The following is a 15114-nucleotide window of genomic DNA, read 5'->3' on the forward strand; positions in this document are numbered from 1 at the left end:
AAGCATGGCTACTCCATGAAAATTAACTGGAAGTAGACATGGGCGTAGGCAGCATATTGTCTAGGGGGGGGGGGGGCAGTTGATAGTGGGATGGAGGGCCTTTTGTCAACTGTTTTTCCAACTATCTGCTTTTTCAGCCATATCTAATGTAAATTTGAAGGTCTAGGGGGTTGCCTTTCTATTTAACATATAATTTGGTTCTCCAGGTTGTTCAAAAAGCATTTTACAGTTAAAAGTAGATATAAGTTTGCCATTAAAAGTAACAACTGAGATTTTTAATTTTTTGGGTCTACAGTACCTTCTGGAGTGATTCGGTAAAAAAATTAATTATTTTATGTTAGTAGTTTATCTCTCACTGGCTTTTAAAACACTGTTTCAGAAGACTCTTCCCTTTGGGTGAGTTTGTCATTGTTTGCAAGATAGGTGCACATAGGTTTAACCCTTAAGGATCAGGGTTATTCTCAGGTTGAGGTGGTACAATCATTTTAGTAATTTTTGCTAAATGTCAAGGAGTCTTTTTGTCTGTATAATGCTTTTGCTAATTTTTTTTTCGTCAAGCCTCAATTACCAGACAGTAAAAATCACAAGATAAAAAGAAAAACGTCTTCTTTTTAGCAATTGCAAGAATATACTATTATAAAGGCACAATGGCATTAAATCTAGCTTTGTTTGCTTTCTTCCTTTTTAGAGTGTGTTTGATGAATATTGGAAACAAAGGCAAAATGAATGTATTTAAGGAGTTTCAAAAGTAATGATTGCAGCCTTTTAATGCTAATTTTACATTTTTATTAAAAATTTTATTGATAGCAGCAAAATACTTTTGTAGTTTGTTTTGTTTGGTGAAAAAGTCTGTTATTCTTGATGCAGGAGGGCAATAGGAGTGAAATATGGGAAAGATTTATGCTTATAAGCACATTTATATCACATCAGAAGAAATGGTTGGCTATGTAGACTCAAGGAAAGAATCAGTAGATAGAGGTGGATATAAACAGGATATTTGAGTGGAATTCATGGTAGTGACAACTGTTTTTGACATCTGGTGCTTTTGTTACCCTTTAGGACATCTGATTGACATTTTGAGGTTATGGTCTCTTCCAGTTTAAATACACTACATCCCTAATGGCTGGATTCTCCAGGCTAGATCCAATAATTGCCTGAAACTTGAAGTATAGTTTAGCTTAAAGCCTACTGGTGTCAAAGAATTATATTGCATTGTAAACTTCAGGCACAAGAGGTTTTGAAGTTTTACACTTTCTATATAAACACTATTGTTATCCAATTTTTAATAGCCTTAAAATTAATATAAGTGAGCCACCCAAAAAACTGACAAGGAGATTGTGTTTGGGAAATGGTAGTTGGCTAGTAAGAATCAAATTCCGTCATGTCAATCATTTTCGGATTCCTTTCCTTTGGCTTGCTAAATGAGTTTTGTTAAATTTTAAAGAAAGTAGTGGCCAAAATGTGACAATTTAGAATAAGACCAGTATTCAGCTAATGCCAAGATTTCAACTAACATCAGGCCTACTAAGTAAAATATGGTAAAACTCTGAGGAGTTATATTTTGCAATCTTGTAATGTATTTAAATTAGATGAATGAAACTTTCAGCATCATTTTTAGAGCCTAGTTCACACTCTGGAAAGGTCTTTTGAAGTATATACCTCTATGGCCTTCAAAGGGCACTCACCTTTGATGAACTTAGATAAAATTTGGGTTGAATAAAAGTGAAACTTGCCACTTAGGAAATTCCTGATTTGTAAAGCCTTGCAGCATAAACTTGAAAAAAAAAATCCAATATGGCTTAATATTCTACTCAAACCATCAGAATTGTGTTTCCAAACTTTGAGCCAAAGGGAAGTAGACTCAAGCCAAAATACAGGATTTTTTTTTTTCAATGTTAAAACTGGCTATAGACTTGTCTTTTATTCAATTTCCTAAGCCTTAGGTGTAGGGAAGGGGTTGAGACAGGGTAAAAGACCTAAAGCTAAAATGAGCTTGCATGAACAATCCAAAAAAGCAAATGTTGGAAACATCAGGTCTATGGCCAGTAGGAAGAAAAAGAAGAACAACTAATCTGTTTCTATACAATAAGGCTTCCTCAGTATTGAAAAGGGAGAAGAACCTAAATAATAATAATTCAAAATTGGGAAGGAATCTACAATCATAAGAGAATAAAGAAATCAAACCAATATATACAACAGCTACTCAATGAAAAAACATGGAAGTGAACAGTAGCCATGAAAAACATGGCTACTCCATGGAAATAAATTGGAAGTAGAATATACAATACAATGAGGTGCTCCTTTAGCGACAAATTGTTTCTTTGTTGACTTGGCATCTAAATAAAAGAACTTGCTTATACCAAAGCTGCCGTTAATTTTGTAGCTCCCATGTATGTCAATAGGTGAGCCCAGACACTTGAAACTACCTGCACTTTAAATTTCTACCAAATTAAGGAAAAATATTGGGCTCCATTACCCTCAAGTTTTTGTTCTTTGTTTAATTTTACTTAAAAGACAGTTTTTTTTTGTTCTGTACTTGCAAGGCATTAAAGATAGCATGGAGACAGAAAAAAAAATGTAATTTTGTCTTTTGCTTTCTCGCTAAATCTGATGAAAGCTTGTATGCAAGGTTTTTATTTACAATTCCCTTATTCAGTGTGACATGCCTTTCTGTTTAACATATAATTGGGTTCTCTGTGTTGTTCAAAAATCATTTTATGGACGACATAAAACTTCACTGTAAAAGTGACAACTGTGAATTTTATTTTTTTTGGAGTCTGCAGCACCTGTTGAAGTAATTCAGTAAAAAAAGAAATTATTTTGTGTTAGTAGTTTATTTCACTGGCTTTTACAATACTGTTTCAGAAGACTTCCCTTTCAGTGACTTTGTCATACTTTCCAGGATAGGTGCATGTAGGTTTACTCTTAAGGATCTGAATTTTTCTCAGGTAGAGGTGGTACAATCATTTTAGTAATTTTTGCTATAATTCAAGGAGTCTTTTTGTCTGAATAATGCTTTTGATAGCCTCAATTACCAGACAATAAAAACCACAATATAAAAAGAAAAAACGTCTTCTTCTTAGCAATTGCAAGAATATACTATTATAAATGCACAATAGCATTAAATCTAGCTTTGTTTTCGGTCTTCTTCTATTTTTAGAGTGTGTTTGATGAAATATTGGAAACAAAGACAAAATGAGTGAATTTAAGGAATTTTAAAAGTAATGATTGCAGCCTTTTAAGGCTAATTTTGTATTCTTGTTAAAGTTTTTTATTGATAGTGGCAAAATACTTTTGGTAGTTTGTTTTGCTTGGTGACAAATTGTGTTATTCTTGGTGCAGGAGGGCAATAGGAGTGAAATATGGGAAAGATTTATTAAGCACGTTTATATCACATCAGAAGAAATGGTTGGCTATATAGACTAAGGAAAAATTCAGTGGAGAGTTAGATATAAACAGGATGTTTGAGTGGACTTCGTGGTAGTGACAAATGCCATTAATAACTGCTCATCTATTTTTATTTATATGAAGCTTTGCTGTTGTTAATCATACTGAAATAGAGCAGGGACAAGAGTTCGTGTAATAACTTGTTATAGGGGTAGTGGGAATACCAAGGGTTGAAGTACTGCTTCAAGTGTTAATGCTTTTTAAGTAGCTAAAATAAGGGGCTGATTGTAAAATCTGCTTCTAGCTTTCCAATTTTAATATGGGGTATTATAATGTGAGATATGTTTTGGGTGGTGAGACTTGGCAGAAAAAAACAACAACTAGGAAGCTACTGGTGATTCATAGCCTATGTACCGGCACATGTCTAAAAGAGAATGATTTATCCTCTAAGATTGGTCCAGAAGACTCAAATACAAAGAAATAAAAATAAAATATGTCTGATGTGTGGACCTTTGTAGCAGTTTTAGGCATCCCTAAAATGTTGGTTTGTTATTGTGTCAATCATCAAACTCACAGTTTGGGTTTTCTGCAAGTTCTGTATTTTGTACATCTACCTGAAGGCTGGTGGGAAGGGGGTTTGAAGATGATTCATTTTCTAAGTCTATCAATGCATGCTTTATGCACATCCACAAAGGGGAGGGGGACTCCCTCCCAAGAAAAGTCAGAAGCTTGGTAATTAATTTAGAGTTTAGCCATCTCCTCATGTGTAAATTTTATTATGTCAACTTTTTGCTATGTGTTCTTATGTAGATTTAGATGTATAATTAAAGTCTTATATTTATCTGTAAATAACCAAAAATATAGTTACTGTATTGTAAACAATATGTTAATTAGACATATGGTTCATGTACCTTTATTACCATAAAAGGATTTTAGGCTATGCCTGTATTAACTCAGTGGCTTGGGCTTGTGCTGGCAGTGCTTTGCCGATTTGAACTAATAATTTATCACCACCTTGTCATTTTGCAGAACCCTAAACCAGTTGTAATTGTATAGTATCTAATTATTAATCACGTTTTTTTTGGGAGTTGTACAATCAAGAGGCTTGCAAAATTTAATCGTTGGTCAAGTATTTTGGAAACAACAAATTTAAAGTTTAGAAATGTATTGCAAACATCGAAAAATTTCTCGTTAGAAAAAATAACGCTTGTGGTTTGAAAATACAATATTACTGGTAAATTTCAAAATAAGAAATATATTTGACTGAAATGATTGAATCAGGTTTCAATATTTCAAATTATACAAGACAAAGTGCTTTTATAATTTTTCCTTGAAAATAAACAACTGTTTTGGCCTGGAAAAGGTATCTCGTTTTAATCAAACACCTTGTTTCTTCCTTCCTGTGACCCTTTAAAATTTTCCCCTATCATTCCTTTTAATATTTGAGTTTCGATTAGCCTGTCCGTCTTGAAGGTCTCATAGCAGAGAGAATAGTAAATAATTCTAAGTTTAATTATGAATCTTCAGAAGATTAGGCTGTTTGTCTGTAGAGTGGAAGCAATGACATTGGAAATATATACATGTCTTACGAATGTATGTAAAAACTCCGTAAACCTTTTTTCTTCATGATTTGCTTGCTTGAAAAGTTGGCTAATCTTAGTTTGTATTTTCTTATAATTGTCCATCTTGACTGAAATAAAAATTTTCCATTCCTTTGTGGTGATTGAACAAGGGAAAACAATATTAAGACTCTAGTTGCATAGTTGATCAGGGAGAAAGTATTATAATTTTATGGTGTTAACTGAATATCCACAGTAATGCTCAGGCCAACAAAGGAAAAACAATAAGGAAAAGCAAAGAGATGGACATGGTCAAAAATTAACTAAAGGAGAACAAGATTTTGTATTAAAATGTTTTTTAATAGCCTACCCTAATACTTGTCCATTTTGACTTACTTCTCAAAATATCCTAGGGATGGGGTCCTGTAGTTCATTCACCTGTGCAAGAAATGCTTCAGGTATGTAACTATCAAATTGTAGCCTTCTGTCATGAAGAAACGTCCTATGTTATAAGAGGTGTAGTACCCTATCTGTCCTTTAAATATTTTTCTTCTTTCAGGATTAGTTTTGGACTAAGAATTCATCAAAGTGCAACACTAATGTTGGGTCTCCCAGTTCTCTGGACACCCAACATTGATCTTGGTTCGTGATTTTGGCGATGTCTATTGGCTATTTCACGCAGTGGGGAGGATTGCCAGCAGTCGTGAACGAAACTCCTAGTGAATCACCGTTGAATGTTGTAGAGAAACCGATTTTATACTCACTAAATCCAGCATTGCATCATATACCCGTAAATCATATAGCAGTTGACAATCTAGTTGGATATCCCAAACCATTTGACCACAATTATGCTTTTGGGTTTGGAGTTGAGCCTGTATTAGCCTTACCTACCCCACCAACGACGCAGGTTACTATTGAAGAACCGAATTTTAGTACTGGGTCATATCAAGGACTTTTTCCAGCAACCCACATAAGACCAACTCCTGAACTACCTAAGATCCACGACCCTGTCCTTCAACAGTTGACTATTATATTTCACGAACAGCGACAGGCACAGCAAGGGCTCTCGACTGTGCACAATTTTGGTGGTAGTTTCATGCCTCCAAGTGCAAGAAATTCTGGTAGTGTTTACGTCCCACCTAGTGCCAGAAATTCAGGTAATCTTTACGTGCCTCCAAGTGCTAGAAACTCTGGTAGCGTATACGTGCCTCCTAGTGTTAGGACTTCTGCTGTTCCCATTATTGCTCCTCAAACAGTCATGAGGGGAGAAAGCCCAGTCCTTGACGTGAGGCTGCAAAATAATCGTAGTTCTCTAACCACTGATGTAAGTCAGTCACAGTCAGCAGGCAAACGATTAGGTGGACCTTGGAGACCTGAAAAGGTACTTAAGGTCTACAAAAATGTTTTAAGCGTTTTTGAGTCAACTGAGATTCTCAATTTTACTCAGGTTTTTTATATTGGTACTAGTGCTAAAAAGCGGCCAGGTATGCCAACAAATAATTTTGGCTTTGATGACGATCAAGATTCTTATATTCATGTTCCCCATGACCACATAGCTTATAGATATGAAGTGATAAAAGTAATAGGCAAGGGTAGTTTTGGTCAAGTGGTTAAGGCATATGATCATAAGAAACACATTTATGTGGCTCTCAAAATGGTGAGAAACCAACCTCGATTTCATAGACAGGCTCAAGAGGAAATTAAAATATTAGAACATTTGAGAGAGCATGACAAAGAAAATAAAATGAATGTGATCCACTTGTATGATTGTTTTATGTTCAGAAATCATGTGTGCATTACCTTTGAACTTTTGTCCATCAACTTGTATGAACTTATAAAAAAGAATAAGTTCCAAGGATTTAGTCTCCAATTGGTGAGGAAATTTGCCCATTCGCTGCTTCTGTGTCTAGATGGATTATCTAAAAGCAAAATTATTCATTGTGATATGAAGCCAGAAAATGTTCTTCTCAAACAGCAGGGTAGATCTGGTATTAAGGTAAGCTGTTTCTTTTGTGTATTTATTAAATTTGTAGTGGCGTCAATTAGAGGGCGGGGGGTTGCATTGACCCTCCAAGATTTCTTACCCCCACCCTCCCAAGTTTTAAATACCATTTTTTGGTATTTTCATTGAAAATAGCATTTTTTTTGTAGAAAGAAAAAAAAAGCAGCAGAATCTTCACCGTTCCTAGATTTTGAAAAAATAAATCACTCCTTCTAATCTCCGTGAATGGACGCCACTAAAGCTTTTTTTTTTATATTTAAACGCTGTAGCTTGATCAGAGAGAATGGGTCACAAGAGTCTAACCCCCTATTCTACCAAAAGCGAAGGTTGAAGGAAGGTTTGTTGCTCTACAATTATCAAGTTACAAAAAAATTCGTCCTCCGTGATTTTTTCTCTCCTGATCATTATGCTATTCTGTGAAGTTCGAGTTTAAAATATGTATTCAAAACACAGGTCGTACTTCTTTCAGGGGAAGAGTTCTTACCCCCCACCCCACACCCCACCCATCCGTGAATGTTACATAAAAGTCGTTTTTTTGTGGGTATACAGTGGCAGAAAATAGACAAAAATTGTTTCTCCTTCGTGTAACCCCCTTCAGTCCGTGGTTCTTTGAAACTAGTCATTGCATAAATTTATTATAGGAGTTACTTAAAGTTTGCCACAAGGTTGCTTCATGAGAAGAAGGCTTCATAAAAATAGTAGCACTGTATTTCAAGTTCTCTTTTATTTTATCAGTTGAAGGAAACTTTCTAAAAATAAATTTTCCAAAGAGAAGTAAACAGCCATATTTCGGCAAAATAAATTTTTATAGAATGATTTAGACTTAAAACTAACTAAAATTACTATTAAATAAATGTCACCCAAAGGAACATAAATTAAAATAAATAATGACATACAGCAGATACTGTATACTGCTATGGATGTATACCTGAATCCTAAAACAAACAAAAATTAAAATGAGTAATCGAGTCAACTTAAAACGAAAAGAAGTTACCATAAATCATGGAAGGGCAGCTGCCCACGTCCCTTAAACCTCTAAAAGCTGGAATGTCATTTGCTAAGGTCCCATTTAATCATTCACAGTATTTTCTGTTAGTCTTACTAACAGATTCTATTTTTGCTCGTTTTTAGGACAAGACTTCTTCCTTAGATTAAAAAGCAAATAATTTCAGTTTGTTTTTAATTGACATAGTTTATTGGTTAATTGTAGGAATATTATAAAGATTCTCAGTTTTTCTGCTTAATAACTAAAATCCGCTAAAATCCTGGAATGTAATTTAAGTTTTGTTAATTGGTAATTTATATTTTGTGCAAAACTTGTTTCTATTTGATCGCCTACGTTTTTCTAAAGATATTGCAGATATGCTATGAATAGATAGCCGTGAATAGATTGAAGTCTCACAAGGGATTATAGTGTAAAAACAAATTGCGTGGATTGGATACAACATATTTTTGGTGTGTTTCGAATAAGCCATTCTCAAGATTTTGCAGACACACTATTCTGATAACCTTGCATCATTTAGTCTTTAATTTACTTTGCTGCTTAAACATGATTAGATTCTAAGTCCCACTGGTGTTATAGTGAAAAAATGTTTCAGTTGGGTTAAGAAATTTACCTAAGTACCAAGGACACTGAAAATAAAATCTGATTGATTGAATTGGTAAGTGAAAATTTACACAAACATGGATATCTTCAAAAACTGAAAACTCGATTTTTAATGATAAAGACCTCAAAATACACTATGGGTTGTAGTGTGCAGCAAATCTAAAAAACAATTAGAATTAAAGTCAGCAAAAAATAAGGCAAAAATAAATGGAACAGAGCACCTTAAGATGATGTAGATTTCCTTGAAGGTCTAGTTGTTTTTGGGTATCAGTAGGTTAATATTGTTGGAATTTAAAAACATTGTTAAATGTAACAAGTAGAATATTGAATGACAAACCGCTAATTTCAGGGGCCTATGGTTTTAAGTTTCAGATTGCACCTTGAACTATTATAATCATAATGACGAGACAAAAATTAAGTGAAATATCTTTATGGGGAAGGGCACGGGAAAGGGGTTGGTTGCCCTCTAATCACTTTCGATTCCTGAAAGGAAATTTTAATTTATGATAATGAGTAAATCGAAAATGGTACTTCCCTCTTAGCTAGTAGACACTCAAGAATTGAAGTTAGGTTAATCATAATGAAATATACCAAAATATAATGAATAGTTTAATTATAAAATTATGGAAACTACAACAAAGAATTATGGAAGGGGGGTCGCCTAGACCACGTTATATTAAATACGTAAACTAACCTAACGAAAATACTAACTAAATATTTAATTAGAATATAGATACAATGTAGTTTCTCACCAAGCCAAAGTTAATTGTCGGGCATAAAGACCATGAAAACTGGTTATTGTCTGGATGTTTGCAATACAAATTCTCGAGTGTGTACTAGCTAACAAGGGAGTACCTCAAAAAGTACTTTGACATACTCTTCAGCAGAATCTGACATGTGCAAATAAAAGGTTTAATAACATATTGAACAAAACTGTGTAAAACCGTTAATAAATAAGGATTTACATAATGCCAAATACGCCAAGAGCTACCTCTCGTTTTTTTTTACAACAGTCATTGCTGAGAAAAAATTGTCTTGACGTGTTGCCCCTTCAAAAGAAGTTGTAATTCCAACTATACATGTTCTTAATAGTTGTTTTGATGTCTCTTTGACTAAATTACTAATATGTCCGTCTCTTTTATAATTAAAGAAGATCCTCGTTGCCAATTTTTCGTTAACGATTCTGTTTCTAATGGAAAACTTGTTTGTCCAATGGTGATTTAACTGTCTGCAATTTTTTGTCTAATGACGCTCATTGCTCTTGAATAATGTAGCAACAGAAACTTATTTTTTAACAAAACATTGTAATTAGCTATGACCTAGAAAGACGCTATTTAAAACCATGGGGCTTCATTGCTAAGTCAGAGTGGCACGCGTTGTCTGCAGATGAGTATGAAGTATGGAGGCCAAAAATTACAAGATATATCTTTGCTATTCTATATTAGTTAAAACAAGATAAAACTATAGCCTAATTGAATTTAGGTCTTTGAAAGTTTGGAGCATAATAAGCTAGGTTACATTAATAATGTCTAACTATAGTATAAGTAAACTAGCAAGGCATTGGATGATAATATATCTTATCTCAAAATAACTTATGAATAATATCAATACAGTTTAGATTAATTAATTGTCCCCTTTTCTCTAAGTATAACTCTAACATTGGTGTAATTGTAATTATGGTAGATACTATTTCGTGAGATTTTTCATTCCATAATCTACATCTGCTCTCGCGATTGCAAAAATGATGATTTTGCTCTCAACTAACGTATTTTTAATTCAAGGGAACAAAGCTCGTAATTTTGTTCGGTTGGGGATCGCTCTCCCATCTGCACTAGTCTTCCTCTGACTATTACCGGTTTTATGTCAAGTGCTTTCCATCAATTCGCATTGTACTGATGGTTATAGTGGTACAGATGATAATAAAAAGGGTACTTACTAATAATACGGAACACACTCAAGAATTACGCTTAGGTTTACATCTAAGAAAACCGTTTTGGAAGATACAAAAACAAGTGATGGATGATACAATGCATTGGACTTAGACAGAATGTATTGGACTTGTATAATCTGGGCTATATATTTGCATATTAGGGGTGGGGGGTAGGTTAGGGGTGTTGTCCAAATACTTTGCCTTCACGCCCAGGGGTGCTGTCCAAAAGCTTTACCTTCACCCCCCTAATGTACAAATATATAGACCAAAATATATTATATAAACGAAATATATTATAAAGGTTAACATAGGCTTACTCTGTGCAGACTGGATGTTGACTTCAAATAATTCTTGAACGAACTTCTCAATGAGAAATTCCAGCTTTCCTCCAATGTTTTGTAGATTGAACATATTGAATACCCAATTTTCTGCCTTTTTAGAAGTCTCCAGGCACTACACTTTAGGTAGCGCTGGTAGTTCTTTGTCCCTATGCTCCCTCTTCAATCGCCGAAGATCTAACTCCTATGCCTATTATCTTTCCAGTTTCAATTCTATTGTTTGCTAGCCATATTAGAGAGTCCTCTGTAGACTTGTGCGGAAGTCTTTTTATTGGTTTCTTTGGTCATTGATTGTAGGCTCTCCCACCACGAGGTTAAAGTTGTCTAGACCAATTCTTTGTTCCTCATGGTTTTGGTGCCTTTTAAAAGTATACCTGTTACCAGCTCACCCCAGATGGAATAATAGGTTCATGATGTCCAACCCTGAGGGTAGCAGGTGATTTATTAAGATATAAGCAAAAACCTCTGTGAAAAGATACACAATAGCGATCCTATCCTCTGGCTGTTCTTTTGTATGCGGATGTGGTTTGGGAGCTGGGCCGAAAATTGCCTTTGTGACAACTGTTGAAAAAAGGAGAACCCGGCAGGATGTCGTTTATACGTCTGTAGCTAAGGCATGGCTAAAATATTTCCATTAAAATCGCGAAACCATTTGATAGGCGATCTGGTTTATGCCTTACCTAATGGAGTCAATTTTCCGAAAATACAGACTGTTCTGGCCCCGATAGTGCTCCGATTTTTGAAACGACTCCAGTATGAATTTTTGTTTTTCAAATGAAATAAAACTATATATTAGATTTTGGTTCATTATGGAAATATACCTATTGCTTGGATAAAGGCTGGTTGACAATAAGCTTGTTGACAATAAAGGCTGGTTGACGACAAGCCCGCTTGTCGGACCTGTTTGCTAGCAGAGACATGTTAGTCTGCTTTTCAACACCTCCTCCGTTCGTTTGGGCCTCCGTCCCTCGCAAATGGCAATCGCTTCGCTTGGTCATTGCCCTTTAAAAAAAAAAAAAAAATTGTATACGGAAATCTATCAAAACTTGGCATTGTTTTTAAACAATTTTATGTACAGATATATTTATTTTTGTCAATTTTTGTTTTATTTCCAAGTCAAAATTCAATGGTTAAATTGCATCTGTTCACTCAAGATATGGTGGCAAGTTGTAGTTTGTTATAAATAAATGAAATAACTTTTGAAATGCTCATTTACGAAAAGAAAAACCCCCTCCCCAATTCAATTGAATTCTTTATGTCTGCACACTGGTATTTTAGCCTAATAGCGATTTTTTTTATCCCACAAATGCAATTTAACCAAAATGGGATAAAATATCAATATTTGTACCTTTTACTAAAAAGAAAAAAATGACCTACAAAAAAACATTTGTCACTTAGCTAGTTTGCATTTTCCATTTCTCGATTTTCCTCCTTTTCTTCCTATCTTCTGTGATTTCGACTCGCTCTCTATTTTTCTCTCTCGTCTTCATTTTTATTTTATTTTATATTTTATTTTATCTTTATTCCTACTTGCAGTTGCCTCGAGAGAAGATTGATAATTTGTTTTAATGGTGATTACAAGACCATATCTAATATTTTATTGTAGGGGGAAGGATACCAACAGAGTATCTTCTCATGTACTTCTAATAGTTTTGAACATTATTAGGTCCTGAACTGCATAGGCGACTTTGATCTTTTTCTGCTAGGGTTAAAAATATGGGGCTTTTAAAATATACAATAGATAAATGCATGCACACCTACCTGGTATTACATGTATGTTTTAAAGAAATAAAATTTTAACGACTGTTTAAAACAACTAAAGATAAGGCTTCAACGGAAGGATTAAAAATTGTTCTATTTTTGCTTTTAGCAATATAATACACGTTTTCTATGTTTATCAGGAATCAGTGCTCCTACAGTTTTAAAAACTAAAAAAGTGTTCAACTTGGTATAACCAAGACATTCAGATTTATTTTTATGCTACGAAAGTCCACCAATGGATGGTAGGCCATTCGGTAACCTAAATGTATATGTAACCTTTTTTCTAATGACTTCCTTTGTAATAATTTCTTGTTAACAAGTAAAGTTAAAACTATTAGAAAATAATGGTTTGACTAGAGCCATATTTATCAGGAGAGTACTCATCATATTTATCAGAAGGAAAATCATTGGTCCCACGCCTTTCTATTGCCTGAAATATCGAGGCTTATAAGATTTGTTTCTATAATTTTTTGTATTGTCCATTTATAAGGGATACAAACTTTTTATAAATAAGAAGAGAAATCCGCTGATTCTTATACATTTTCTTCAAACCTTAGCTTCCTTTGAGTAAACTTCTGCATACCTTCCTGGTTTGAATCAGTTAAAAAAGAAAAATTGAAAGCAAGTTTGATCAATTTATAAGAAAAGTTCAGTTAATATTTATTGAGCCACGAAGGGAGAGAATCCGTTTCAAATTCATTTTCAATGGAAAAAACCTCCCTTTTTAATTTAATCTATATTCGTTTTTTAATTGCTACGGTTTTTGTGTTTATCCATTGTAGTAATGCTGGTTCATGAGTCGCGGTAGGAAGGGTCCTGGTTGTCATTTGTAGTAGGAGGCGTCGTATTACCTTGAGGATCCTTAGGAAATCTAACTTAAATGAATACGAAACAGAATTTGTGAAATATGTGAAGATGTGTAGTAGATCCCTTTTAGACCTTAAGAATGGCGTTAATCTGCCATTGAGGGAGTTTTTCCCTAACTTTCTCTGACTAATACTAATGATATAAGCGCTAATTTTAGAAAGGTGGAGAAGGACTCGTGCACTTCTACTTCGTCACATTATGATGAGGCCAGGGAAAAAACACGAGAGACACATGTGTTCTTAGCTAAGTTGACCCTCTGGGGCTTAAACTGGGGAAAGACCGTTAAGTCATTGTTTTTGCTTTATATATCCGTAAGCACCTTTATTTTCTTAGAATTGTTGCTAAAGTTCAACGTATAAAACAAGTTTTATTAAGGAAGAAACAATCGTGATTTAATTCACACACTTCTTTTCGAATATTTCCTTCTATTTAATGCTCTTGTTGAAGTTTCGGGTATTTTTTCCCGTAATCTCGGTTTTTATATGTGTAGGCATTTGAACATAAAAGTTGGAACGCTTCTGAAATGTTAATTTCTCGTTAAGAAGTTTAGTTAATGTTATTAATCTAAGACGAACAGAAAATTGAATGCCACTATTTCAGTAAGCGAATATTATTGTCATTTTATATCTTCAATGAATGTGGAATAAGAAATAATCCAGGCATTGGAAAAAAATTCACGAAACTGGATTTTATCCAATGCAAATGTTGCTCAATACAGTTTTCTCCCTGGAAAATTTTTTTGGACACCTTTGCTGTGTAGCTTTGAATTCGAAAGTAAGCAAAAGCAAATAACTCATGCAGTGACATAGACTAGTGATAACCATGAATGCTGTGTACATGTTCACCTATGATTTACAATTTTGTTATCTAGTGCATTTTCTGGTTAAGTTTTGTATCTACATAAACGTTTTTGTAGTTTGTATTTTTTTGAGTGAATCTGAATTTGAGTTTCATCAAAAAAAAACTTTGGAGAATCCTTTGTTTCTTACCTCATGCTTTTAACGATTTTTTTTGGTTAGGAAATGACAGTCGAAGCCAAAAAATTAACTATAACAACAGTTTAATGATGGACTATACAAAAGCTTCAATTAATCCTGAATTGACATCGGAATTCAAGACCGAGTGTCTAAAACTGACTCAAGCTAATAAAAAAGGAAGATATCTACGAATTAGCTCATGTGATCAATATTTTGGGACGAGGGGGCTCTAATAAGTATTTGTGAAGGAAAAAGCGAGGCAGATTCTCAAAGGCATTTTTTTTTTTTTTTTTTTTTTTTTTTGGCGAAAACTAAAGCATTTTACTGTATTTTCGTGAAACATTTCTAGTGGTGATTTCACTACCCGATCCCCCGCCCTTATATCTAGGGGTCGCTCTTTCTTAGAAATCATGTACACCAGGGGGCGCGTGCCGAGTGACGGAACTGTGCCTAGCTTTTAGCCTGCTCGCCTTCCATGGTCTTTTATTGATAGCTGCCTATTTATTTTAATTATGAAAGGGAAGGGAAATGTTACCAGTTTTAAGATTGCGAGAAATCATGTGTATTTTGTGTCTATCGGCCATCAGAACTTACAAAGTTTTGTATACATTTTTGGGATTTTCTAGTCAGTTGCTTATTGTCAAAATCCTTTCATTACAGTTTAAAGACTGCATATACCCTCCTCCT

The 15114-nt window shown here is 34.2% G+C and overlaps 1 protein-coding gene across 1 annotated transcript in view; it reads left to right on the forward strand.

Annotated features, from left to right (window-relative positions):
- The window catches only part of LOC148956736 (dual specificity tyrosine-phosphorylation-regulated kinase 2-like), a 49440-nt gene that overhangs the window by 6209 nt on the left and 28117 nt on the right, over positions 1 to 15114 (forward strand). The window contains exon 2 of the mRNA XM_089087108.1: positions 5506 to 6942. Within this exon, the coding sequence (XP_088943234.1) occupies positions 5605 to 6942 (1338 nt within the window). The 5' untranslated portion in view covers positions 5506 to 5604. The remainder of the gene's footprint in view (positions 1 to 5505; positions 6943 to 15114) is intronic.

The sequence above is a fragment of the Artemia sp. Qi Xiang Cuo genome, chromosome 1 (assembly GCF_049724085.1).
Source record: "Artemia sp. Qi Xiang Cuo chromosome 1, ASM4972408v1, whole genome shotgun sequence".
NCBI lineage: Eukaryota > Metazoa > Arthropoda > Branchiopoda > Anostraca > Artemiidae > Artemia > Artemia sp. Qi Xiang Cuo.